At 41.0% G+C, this 13,111-nt stretch overlaps 1 protein-coding gene across 1 annotated transcript in view; it reads left to right on the forward strand.

Moving 5' to 3' along the window:
* The window catches only part of SMOC1 (SPARC related modular calcium binding 1), a 124,327-nt gene extending 115,065 nt beyond the window's left edge, over positions 1-9,262 (forward strand). The window contains exons 11-13 of the mRNA XM_063118436.1: positions 4,052-4,303; positions 6,788-6,834; positions 8,844-9,262. Coding sequence (XP_062974506.1) covers positions 4,052-4,303; positions 6,788-6,834; positions 8,844-8,860 — 316 coding nt within the window. The 3' untranslated portion in view covers positions 8,861-9,262. The remainder of the gene's footprint in view (positions 1-4,051; positions 4,304-6,787; positions 6,835-8,843) is intronic.
* The last annotated feature ends 3,849 nt before the right edge of the window (positions 9,263-13,111 follow it).

The following is a 13,111-nucleotide window of genomic DNA, read 5'->3' on the forward strand; positions in this document are numbered from 1 at the left end:
TAGGCAGAAGCATTTACTTGTATTAAACTTTATTAATTATTGCGCAGGCAGCATTTTCATCAGATTGCTGGAAGATGATAATACCGCTACTTAACATTTGCATCGCACTTAGAGTGTTCAAAGCACTTCACGTTCATTATCTCAGAAGAGTAGATTATACTGAATTAATTAACTGAAAACATTTCAACTTAAGAAGACTTAAGTACTAAAACCAAAAAAAAGTATCAGAAAGAATCAAAACATCACAGCTCTGACTAAAATGCAGTTTCAAGAATGGAACTAAATTAACCTACCTTGACAAAGAAAATCTTTTAAACCTTTTTTTAAAATGAATGTGTTATTTTAAATTTTCAAGAAAGAACCTTTGATTAAGAACAGAGAAGCCTCCTTGCTAGAATATATTTGGCTGGGGTGGGATGGGCTACTGCCTCTCTGACATAGATGACCAATGTTCTCCTTGGTTTGCATTTACAAATGCTCCCAGGACTTCTTTACCTTGTTCCTACTAATTTCTCCTCAGCTTATTGTACTTTTTACCTCTGTTCCCAACACTGAGCAAGATACCAGAATCCTAAATTTCCCTACAATTGTGAACAAAGCCATTGCTCTCCTGTCATGTAATTATGAAGAATGGCCTCCACTTGTTTAACTATGGACTATGTTTTTGGTTTTCTATACATACAGATGTTTCCTTGGAAGACCAAAAGGAACCAGTTTAGACTGTGAGCCTGTGTCCAGAGCTAGTAAATGCTTAACTTTTGTACAGCACCTAGCAATTCTAGGGGCTTTATTACTAACAAATATTAATAGGGCCCCCTACTCCATAATGTACTAGGTATGACTGTGTCAGAATGACCCCTTGCTTTAAGTGCAATTCTTCCCCAATCACCTCTAAAGTGAGGATGACGTTGGTGTTCCATTTTTAAGAGCAAAAGAGCTGTGGGGATGAACCTTATCCATGCCTGCGACTTATCTTCCCTCAGCTACTCTTCCCCTAAGACCTTTTCTCCCAGTTGACCTTACTTCAGGTATCACAGACTGGCTGAGGGAAATGAGTTGTTGGTGGAATAATGCTGGAGGCAAAGCCACGGATAAACTCACCACCACCTGTGTGCCGCCTTTTCTCTTAAAATTGGATCTCCAGCTCTTGCTTCATATGTGATGGCAATAGGCATCCATTTAAAGAGTCGTGTCAGATCTAGTTTAGCCCTTAGCACAAAGATCAGTCTAGGTCAGGGCTGTTGTGTTTTTGTCAGCCTGAGGGCCATATGCCATTTTGGTGAAGCTCTCAGGGTCTGTGTCCTGGTAGTGGGGGGGAGGGGGGGCAAAGACCCCAAATACCAAAAGCAAGATGGGCAGGCCAAAGCTACTTTAGCTAAAAGCTCTGATTGCCAGTAACTGAGCCTTTTGAGAAGTATTTCAACCTTTTTGAATAGGGAAAAGCCCGCACAAAAGCCTGAAAACTACCAAATGTTCAATGGCTGAGAAAAGGGGTGAGGCCTTCCAGGAACAACACCCTCTCTCCACGGGCTGGATCAGGAGTCCAGCAGGCCTGGATTTGGCTCCCGGGTCTGAAGACCTGCACTCCTGATCCAGTCCTACTGATTAATTTTCTGCACAGTGTTCTTCAGGGCACCTCAATATGGTTTTGTTCCATTCCTTTAAAGTGGGAATTAAAGTGTGGCTCCAAGTTAAATCGTAATTATAACTAGGTCTTCATAAACTGGAAACTGTAGCACATGGAACTTGGAATTCATGGCTCCCAAGTCAGCCATTTAATAGGCCCCAGGCCAGATCCCCTCCTGGTCCGTGTGTGTGTGTGTGTGTGTGTGTGTGTGTGTGTGTGTGTGTGTGTGTATATATATATATATATATATATATATATATATATATATATATAGTGCAACCACAGCAAAAGGGAGAAACAGCCTGTCTTCTGCTAGTCCCCTTTCTTCTCAAAATGATGACAGACATAAACATGTTTTTTTGTGGAGGGGGTCAGGTTAACCTGGTGGAGCAGGGTGTGGGGAAGAGGGGGATGCTATTTCCCAGTATATACATTTATCATACTTTCTGTGAACTATTTTTGTGTGTAGCATTAAAAGGACTGCTAGTTTTCTTCTGATGTGGTCAAAGAAAGTAGGCTCCTGAGACTTCTCATGCTATCTCTTAATTTATTGCATTTGTGGTGTGTGGTAGAGTACAAGGGAAACTAATCTTCCTGAGCAAATTTACTGCACGTTTTCTGCAAGACTTGCAATTCGGAGGATCTTTCATGTGGCCCAAGTTTAGTGAGAGATGGTGTCATGTAGGAAGCAGAAACCTAGTGAGTGGCTGACTCTCTGTTCTCTTGCCCGCTTCTTTTTCCTGATTTGGCTACGTGTGAGGCAACTTTGTAAAGGCTTCTGTTTCAAAAGGCTGACCATATATTTTAAATAATATAACTAAAAGTTGTTAAAACAAGCCCTTCTCAATCAGATGTAAGTTGTAGACCTTCACATCAAGGGCTGGGTATAAATTTTAAAAGAAGAAAACTAATTTCCAGTTAAGTCCGGGTTGCTTATTGCATTAACTCTTTAGTATTTTGCAAAGTAGAATGTTCATTATCTGTACTTTACTTGAACCCTCTGTTGTCTGCCATGTTTCTCCCATTACTTTCTGGGGTAATTGGCTTGTCAAATCCTAAGCAATTCGAAGTGCTGGATACAATTCAGAGGATGTTTAGATACTCTCCATGGAATGAAAGCATACTTGACCATTTCAGGATGGTATCCCATGGGTCAAAGCTAAAATATCTGGGTACCTTCTGACATATTTTCAGCCATTTCATTTACAAATGTATTTATTAACAACATCTTACACTGTCTTTCTACAGCAGTTAAGATAGAATACAAACGAAAAGATTCCAGTTGCATTGCACCTGGGTCCTGTTTTCATGCATTAGAGATTCACAATTTAAAAGTGGAGGACTGGTAGTGCTAGGGAGGAAGGAAAAGGTCAACATTGTAGTACCTGAGATCCATTCAGCTGTTATAACATGCCCTTCAAGCACCTTCCCTGACTTTACTTTATTGAAGATTGGATGTTTACCATACTCAGCTAGTTGGGCAGCAAACAGAGGCAGAATACTTTTTTCAGCACCACCACCACACACTATTTCGTGAAATAATGTCTCCCACTCCTTTTGTTTGATCAGTTTTCTTTTTTAACCCTTCTGACAAATTTGGGGGAGTTTATTTTAATTCAGTGTTGCTTTTTAAAAATCTTCAAGGCTAGTTTTAAAATCTGCAGAATTTAATCTCTTACCAGTCTTCAGGTACCTCCCTTGTTTTTGCTTCTTAACCTGTCACTGCATTTCACTGTGTGTGTGTGTGTGTGTGTGAGAGAGAGAGAGTTGTGCTAGCAACCATCCATTAGGAGCTTGTTAAATCCATACCCTAATCCTATATTCTATCTGGGTCAATTTTCACTTAGAGGTTTTTAAGTGTGAAAATTGATATCACATGGAACATATGTGGGCAAAGTGTCCTTTATCCTAATAATTTTCCTACTATACCTGCATTTTGTACGGAATATATTAAAAAATAAAATCTAATGTGATTGAGCATGTTTCCATCTTTTCAACAATTCTATCCTAGGCACCTCTCTTCCATTTCCCATCCTTCCTCAGCACCTTGGAGCTCTGCAGAACTAAAGTCCCCTCCCTGCCCCTATATTTTATATATCCCCAAAATGTCTTAATATCTGTAGGGGCATCTGGCTCTCTAGATCCACATTCATTGGTACTCAACGGCAGACACAGACATGATAAACAATCACTTCCTGATGATAGTATAAGAGAGTACCTGTAATTTCCCTACACATCCAAAGTACAGTTCTCTCTAGAACAAGATATCTGGCATTCATGGCCTTAAATAACAAAATTCAAATCTATCAAGAGTCTGGTCTGCCAAATTCTCTCTCTCTCTGTGTGTGTGTGTGTGTGTGTGTATGTGTATGTGTATGTGTTAAAATCCAGAGTTGCATTCCTATGAGTCTTCCTACTTTTAAGGTTCTCTGAGCCTGACCCCAGCCACACACTGGAGGAGAGAGTAGTGCATTGGTACTTCCGTCAGCTGGACAGCAATAACAGCAATGACATAAACAAAAGGGAGATGAAGCCCTTTAAGCGCTACGTGAAGAAGAAAGCAAAGCCCAAGAAATGTACACGGCGCTTCACTGACTACTGTGATCTCAACAAGGACAAGTCGATCTCACTACAAGAACTGAAGGGTTGCTTGGGTGTCGGGAAGGAAGGAGGTAGGTCACAGTTTTGTTAACTAAACTTAGAATTATACCCATGGTGGCTGAACGACTTAGTTTGTTTAAGGATTCAGCCAGTTGTGCTTTGGTCATCTGGACTCACTTGTTTTGCTGGCACTGTGGCTCTTTGGCTCTCATGCTCCCAATAATGGGACCTGCAGCGTAGGTCATAGGTGGGTAGAAGGTAGACCTCTAGATTTGTTGGAGTTCAACTCCCAGCATTCCTGACCATTGGTCATGGTGGCAGGGGCTTCTGGGAGTTGAAATCCAAAACATCTGAAGAGCTACCTTCTGCCCACCCTTGGTGCAGGGCCTATACCAGTTAACCTGTGGGGAGATGGTATGTGGATGCACGAGAGATTCACAATTGACTAATAGTGCTAGGGAGGGAATAAAGAGTCAAATTGTCCAGGAGGAAGCTGGTGGTTTTGATTCTTTGTAGACAGAAGCCATTCTATTTCTAAGAGCATGTTCTCCTTATGACCTACTGTGGTTTGGACCCCTTTCAATTGCTCCCAACTCCATGGCTGTTTTCCCAGGTGGTGCTTGAATCAATTGTTGAATTTCCTACTTTTAGTAATTTTGAAAGTAGGTCCTACTTTAGATTGGACATAGACAATAATATTTGACAATTGAAAATGGATTGATGGGGCATCTCTTCCTATGGTGTTCACACTAGGGATGGATGAGAAATATGTTTGGTCTAAATTTTTAGACAGACTTGCCTGATTCACACCTCCCAAACAAACCTATACTTGAGCTGGAATGCAGTCATGCACCAAAATCTACACTTTTTAGAATTTTGTGATGCAATCTGCAACTCAAAAACTATGCACAAAAATGTATATTAAAGAAAAATTATGCACAAAAATGTATATTAAACAAAATGTATGGGGAAAATATGCCCCTACTATGCACACAAATGCATTATATTAGGGGGAAATCACTTGCAAAAAGGGTGCATGCTAGGAAATGTGCATACAAAAATGCATATATTATATGAATGCACACAAAATGTGTACAAATACTTGTGAGTTTTTTGGGGGATGGATTTGCAAACTGATGCAAAAATGGGCTGAAATGAACCTGAGGTAAGGAAAATCAGAACGTGAGCAAAACCAAAATTGAAAGATTCACCCATCTCTTGTTCACACATATCTCTTATCTCACTTCAGCTTGGATCAAACAGTTGTAGTAGCATTTTGCAACCATATCAAAGGCAGAAGTGGTAAGATTCGTGCTCAAGCTATGAATAGTGATCTCTCTTTCAAACCACCTTCAACTGCAAAAAAGGATATTTGGTTTGATCCAGAGGTTCCTCCTGCAATCAGAAAAGCACTTCCACTCTAGCAGAGCGGGGGAACATACCTTGACTTTCAGAAACAGCTTTTTTTGTTGTGTGCTGTGCAATGTGGAACAGGGGTTGGAAAAATTGCATTACATGAATGTAACACTGTTAATGGTTCTCTGAAACCAACCGGCTGTCTATATCTAGGTCTGGCTATTATATATCTCCAGTCAAAAGATGTCTCTTCCCTCAAATGCATGTGTATCTTGCCTCCCCCCACCCCGGGTACAAATAACAGGGTTGTGGGTCCACACACACATGATTTGGATTGAGGAAATGGTGGTGGTGGGGTCATGTGAACGGGAATGGTTAAACAAAGCCCGCCATGAAAACTGCTCCTCTGATCAAATACAGGCATCTGAGTTAAAGTAAAAAAAGAAGAAGTAAAAAAGCTGTGAGATCTGATCACAGACCTCCTGTGTGTGGTGGCCCACAGCCTTTTAGGAGATGTTTGAAGACCTAAAACTGCAAAAAGCTGGACTAAAGGTTTGTTGATTGCTTGAAAGCCAATGAAACCAGAAAGAGTTTGTGGTGGCACACTTTTCTGTGTAGCACCCTCTGGTGGTCACTTGAAGAGGTGTCAGATTGCAAAATGAAAACAAAACTCCTCTATTAACATAGAAGTGTGTTTCTGAGCTTAATAGCTGCCTAGATTTGTCCAGCTTATATTTCTGTGGACTCTGAGGAGTTATTGGAGAAGGCACGTTGCCACTAGTATGGTGAAATTTACACCTAGATTCACGCAGACCTTCAGCAAACAGGCTTACTGTGATTTATCAGGGAGATAGTTATCTTGAAACTGGTATTCTGAAATTCTTTGGATAATGAATTATTCTGTAGTTTTATAGTTACTGGTGCTGTAAAAATAAACCCAATGCTGCACACCACAGATTGGTTGGGATCTTATTTTCTTAAATCCATCTCATGACTGAACAAAACACTTCTTGAAAGCCCAGAGCCGAGCCAAGACTGACTCAACCAAAATGCCTTGGCCCACCTTCTGCTTTACTACCAGCTTGCAGGACTTCATTTATTATCGCAGGCAGATGAGTGATAATACCCTCTTAAATGTGTAACACTCATCATAATACTTGGAATTAACTGGGGGGGAAAATGTTCTTTGTATTTTGCAGGCAGCACTGGAAATTTCCCCCATGGAAAAAGACAAGGTGTTAATCCTTTCAGTAAGTAGCTTTTACAGTTCTCTTCCCCACTCCTTCCAGGCCCCGGGTCTTTCTTGGTCAGCTCTCTCAGACATCATGAGTCACTTCCACTCCACAACACTCCAAATAGCGAGCCTAGCATGACAGCTTGAGAGGTTGGCTCCCCTGGAATTAACTCAAGGAGATCTGGGAAGAGGGAAGCTTCCATTTCCGTCCTCCTTCAAACAACACTTGATTTGGTAAAAGGTCTTATTGAATAATGGAGTGTAGAGTTTAACTATTCATGTTATAGGATAGTATTAATACATCTGTAACTTGTTATGTATTGTTAACATAAATCCTTTCAATAGCATCTGGAAAATATTTGTCTATTATTTATGATTCTCTCACATTAAAAAGAAATTCTGAGCAATATACCAACAATATGATACAAAGCCATAGTAAAATACTGTATAAAACTTGGGAAGACAAGATCACTATTTGGGGAAAGCTTGTTAGAACAATTATGTTTTCAGTAGGCCCCAATACACCAGAAGGGTTGGCATCTATCTAATTTTTACTGTTGGGGAGTTCCAGAGAATGGGCGCTGTGAAACTCCTTTTCTGAATCATGTATCAGATCTCTGATATCTTAGGAACCGCTAAGAGGGGATCTCTTGATGAACTCAACGTCCTAACAGGCAGGTAGAGGGCCAGGTGATGTCTAAGATACTTAGGGAGCAACCTTAGGCTTGTTTAGACAGACAAAAGTCCTACAACTCCCAGCATGCCCCAGTCAATCTTAGACTATATCTTAAGTATAAGAGCATCTCTCTTGTTCGTTTTGTCTTTTAGTTGAACAGGATGAAGAATAAAATAAAGTACAGCCTTGAAGTAGTTTGCAGTTAGTGCACACACACAGATTACTGTTCATGGGAAGGGTATGGTGCACAATTCACTTTGTGACCAATGAGAGATGCTGCTTAATATGGGGCAAAGGGCTGGTTCCTTTTGCTTCTAAACCCACAGTTAGCCATGAGATGGCCCACTATATAGGAAAAGAGTCAGTCCTAGGGATGTTACTATGGATTAATCAGGCAAGAAAGACTGCTTGTATATGGCAAACCAAATTAATCATGGGGGTATCCCAGTCAATATTTATTTACTGAACTTAATTTAAAACAATTGCATGCTGCCTTTTCACAGCCCAAGGTAGCTTACAAAGGGGTGGGGTGGGGGAGATAACAATCCAATCCAATAGTTGTGTTTCAAAATAGCAATAATCATAACAACAACAACAGCAGCAGCTCTTGGACAAGCAGAACACAACATAGCATACCCGGCAGATCTCAATAGTCCAAGCCCCTGCAGAATAAAAATGACTTGTTTCCTTTTTGGGAAGATATGAGAGAGAAGCAGTCTGTACTTTGGGGATATTCCTTACCAATTGAGCATAATGGCTGTAATATCGTGGTGACTAGGGTTTTGTGTGCCCTTGGGCAAGCCACCCTCAGTGGGGTGGGTGGGGGCCTCCCTCTATCTTCTCACCACCATTGTCACCAGCTGCTGTGCAGGGGACCTCTCCCTACTGATACCTGCTTTCTGTCCCCTGCATACCTGAAATTAAGAGGAAGGTTTCCAGGTCAGAGGGCATGACTTGTAGGAGTACATGGCTACTGGTACTAAATAAAACATGGTTCCAAAGCTTATGGTCTGAGGTATTTAATAGCCTACTGGTCCTAATTAAATGCAAAATAGAAACTGAATATCCCAGAAAAGGCTCCGCTTAAACAAGCCGTGTTTGTGTGTATCTAAGAATCTGTACCCACAGTATATTATTCAAGGTTATTGCTCAACTGTCCTAGATTTTTGTTAGCCTTACTGCCTATTATGAAAATACTGCCCTCACAGGAATCATTAGTTACTTCAATAGGAGAACTCTGTTGAACCCAGTTAATTACCTAAAGTATGATTTTAATTGGAGTTTTCACCTTTTGTTTCTCTCTCCCTCAAACTGTCAATGTTGTACTCTTTGCCCCTCCACAACTTTAGTAGGACGTCTTGTCTAAAAGCTGATGGGAAAGCATGACACGGAAGGAAGGAAGGAAGGACAGGACAGGACACATTGCCATCTGAAAAAATCAACCATGTGGGACTGGCAACATCCAACGTTGCAGAAGTGGCAGCCACAACATTTGCACTTTTAAAAACAAAAATCGAAGAGGGATGGAAGTTGGTCTACTTTTAATGTCATTATCTAGTACTTTGGAGAACTAAAGAAAAAAGGAGAACATTACATTTTGGAAAGAAAACTGAACAGCTACTGATGATTTAAATTTTGAGGATTACTTGGACTTGAAGAGAAATGTTTAATATACTGTATATAAATGTAAATTGTACAGTGGTCTTGTGCTGGCCTTAGTGTGACAATTTGGTCCCTGCCTAAGACTTCTTCTAAGGTAGTAAAAATTAAAGGGGGTTAGTGGACTCTGGAATCCAGGAATGCACTGATTTTTACAACCATTCCAAATTCTAACCCAAATTCTAACCTCTTTTATTTCACAACCTGCATATTTACTCACATGCCAAAGGTGTTGGTTGCTTACACACATTCATATAAATATATCCTGTGAATGAGAGCAGACAAAGACTTTACAACACAATTATACAAAACACACTTGGCAACATGCTGTCAGTAGCTGCCGTTCCCTCTAAATACAAAATCATTCAAAGTTGTGTGTGAGAGAGAGCATAATTTGGTGTGAGGTGACTGAATAGCAAAGGACAGAACTTTGGGTATGTTCTACCTGTATAAATGTTGCCTAGTAATATCTCTGGTTGGTGTGATGTTGTGGACAGAGGGGAGCTAATATGGTATAATGTAGGGGAAGAGAATCTGTGGCCCTCCAGATGTTGTTGGACCCCAACCCCTATCAGCCACAGCTAGCATGGCCTATGATCAGCAATGAAAAGAGTTATAGTCTAACAATTGCTGGAGGGGTGCGCATTCCCCACCCTGGTGTAGTGGGTGGACTTTACCTTTACCTTTGGCAGTGCTGCGTGCATTCAGAGCATTCTGCGGTATTTGTGTGTGTGGTTGGAGCTAAGGTTAGCGCTTTGGCATGGTCCCAACTATGCTCAATCTTATTCTGGCTGCACTAGCTGAGTTCTGCAATCTAAACACATGGATTGTGATGAATGTAGCCTGAATGATTGGTAGATGCACATCAATATGGCGAGAGGCCTCCTGTCTCCAGCATTTAGGCAGCAGAAAGGGTGAGTGGATGTGGGCATGGGTGATCCAGAGGCTGGCCTGCCAAAGATGGAGCAGAGCAAAGTGAAACCGGTGAAAGACAATAGGTGGCCACTAGCATCATCTCTGTTCATTTATGTTTCCAGAACCTTTGTAGCATCACATTCTGTAGTTTTGCTTGCATTCTTTCTGGAGAAAATGGGTTGCCCACACTGGCTTGGATTTCTATGCTTGCAGTGTGATTTGTAAGTCCATATCAATCCTCCTGAAGTGCAGTTTGGCACTGCAGGTCCCTGTTTTAGCAATGGACTGTAGCAAGCAGAAATACTTGAACACTGTTGAAATAGCAACAGCATCATTATCTGACTGTGAACAAAGTGCTGGAAGTTGCCACAACGGACAGTGCCTTGGCAAAGAGGCACGGTCACCTTGGTCTGTAGCTCAGTTGCCACATCCAGTGCATGCAACACAACAGATGCCAATTTCCTTTTGTCTCCATCCCTTATGAATAGTAGGAAGTTCATGAGGGCTATAATTCCTGTTAATTAATTGCTTCTGGACCATGTTGCTCTTGCATTTCCCCCTATGTTTTGCAGCTTTCTGAAGAACGTTCAGCCACACAGAGTTCTTGTACAACTAAGGGGCTGAACATGTATGCACAGCTCATCTTAAGCTGATGGAAGGACTGCTTTGTTTAGTGTCATTTTTAATGTCAAAACTCTCTTGCGACTGGATTTGTGGCAGAATAATCAATAGTCCATAGTGAACTGCCCAGAGAGCTTCGGCTATTGGGCAGTATAAAAATGCAATAAATAAATAAATAAATAATACTTTCGAGCAGCCCCAGCAGTCAGGGATTATGGGAACTCTAGTTGAAAACACGTGGAGGGGACCAGGTTAGGAAAGGCCTGTGAAATCTAATAAGAACCATGTTATGCTGTTATGAAGCAGTATTGCATCATTATTCTCAAATAGTACACCATGATAGGATAGCTACATTCTGTTCTGGCATTCATGACATGCATGCCTTTGCTCCTCGACAGGAATATCTCAAGCTTGTTGAGATATCTCAATGCTTCCTGCATTGGGCAGGGGGTTGGACTCAATGGCCTTATAGGCCCCTTCCAACTCTACTATTCTATGATTCTATGATCTTGGCTCCTTAAATATTCAGAAGAAGCAAGGCTGGATTGTAAAAATAAATGATTCTTTGGATTCTGGATCTTGATAGGGGCCTTCTAAATAGGTAGAAGTTTGAAACTGCCCCCCAAAAGTCGTATTACTTTTTAAAATCTGTGCCAAATTGTTCTACAAGTATATTGTAAAATGAATCTTTGTCTCATGGAACAGCAGCACCCACTGCTGGCTTCTCTAGCATAGCACATACAATGTATGTGCCTTCTCTCTTCTCTGTGTATCCTTTCTGCTTTTTATACACACAACTTACTGTGTATGTATTCCAGTAACTTGGTTTTAATATACAGTGTAAAAAGTCTGTTTTATCTGTCTGATTGTGTTGTAGGAATGAAGAACACCTTGTAAAGAACTTTGGAAAAAAATCTTGTGATTCATGTGCTCTTTTCCCCACCCCGAAGTGTTTCCTCTTTCTCCTGGTGTCAGCGTGGCAGAGATTAAGAGGCGATGGCAAATTCTTCTCTGACTTGCCATCTCCCTTTGTGTTGCTGCCCTGCCAAAGTGACCGCTGCCTGTTCATCTATGAATTAAGACCCAAGTTTTCATGGTTACCTCACATAAAGGGCAGGGTCATGGGTCCCTTTAGCTCAATATTTCAGGAAAATTTAACATCACCAAGCATTAAAAGAGTACTTATTCCTTGTTATCTTCTCCTTATCTCTGATCATTTAAAATATTAGGAAAACATTTAATCAGTCCGGATGTATAACCTGAGCATAAGAATGTAAGAATTACCTTGCTGGCTTTGACCATAGTCCATATAGCCTATACTTCTATTTTCAACAGTGGCTAGTTAGATCTTTCTACATATACTGACAGGCAGGACTTAAGGTGTTGGCCTTCCATTCTTGGTTGTCCCAACATCTTAATAAACTGTTGATATTTTTACCTGCCAAGATATTTTGTAATCAACCTCCTGTCTGTCTGCTTTCTATTTAACAAGGAGGCACACAGAAGATTTTGCACAGTGGTAGTGGGCAAGGCAAATAATTATGTTTTTGTTTCCAATTTATACAGTATATGTTTTCAGCATAATTCTATACATGTCTACTCAGTAGAAATTCCATTGATTCCAATTGGACTCAGTTTCAGATAGGTATGCATTAGATTGCAGGCTTTGCACTATAAATTTCCTTAGTGGTGATTCACCCTGGATAATACTATGTTTCCCTTCTGGCTCTTGGTGATGTTTTCATCTTTGTTGTATTCTCCATTCTGCTTCCACTTAATGGACTATTTCACATCTCTCTCCCTCGCTTGCTTGCTTGCTTGGAAAAAAAGTGAACACACCTACAGATGTGTTTGAAAAATGGTGTGAGTCAGTTCTCTACAGAACATGTGTGGGAGCCATAATTTGGTGATCCACCCTTGAGGCTTAGGATAAATGCCAAGTTCTACATCTAGGAAATAGAAACCAAATGCACAGTTACAAGATGGGGGATATTTGGCTCAGCAATACTACAAGGGAGAAGGATCTTGGAATTGTTGTAGATCACAAGCTGAATATGAGCCAACAGTGTGATGTGGATGCAAAAAAAGCAAATGCTATTTTGGGCTGCATTAATAGAAGTATAGCTTCCAAATCGCGTGAGGTACTGGTTCCCCTCTCTTTGGCCCTGATTAGGCCTCATCTTGAATATTGCGTCCAGTTCTGGGTACCACACTTCAAGAAGGATGCAGACAAGTTGGAGCGTGTTCAGAGGAGGGCAACCAGGATGATCAGGGGTCTAGAAACAAAGCCCTATGAAGAGAGACTGTGACAACTGGGCATGTTTAGCCTGGAGAAGAGAAGATTGAGGAGAGGCATAATTGGTTGTTTATTCATTCAGTCGTTTCCGGCTCTCCGTGACTTCATGGACCAGCCCACGCCAGA

Source organism: Elgaria multicarinata, chromosome 2, assembly GCF_023053635.1.
Source record: "Elgaria multicarinata webbii isolate HBS135686 ecotype San Diego chromosome 2, rElgMul1.1.pri, whole genome shotgun sequence".
In the NCBI taxonomy this organism is placed as follows: domain Eukaryota; kingdom Metazoa; phylum Chordata; class Lepidosauria; order Squamata; family Anguidae; genus Elgaria; species Elgaria multicarinata.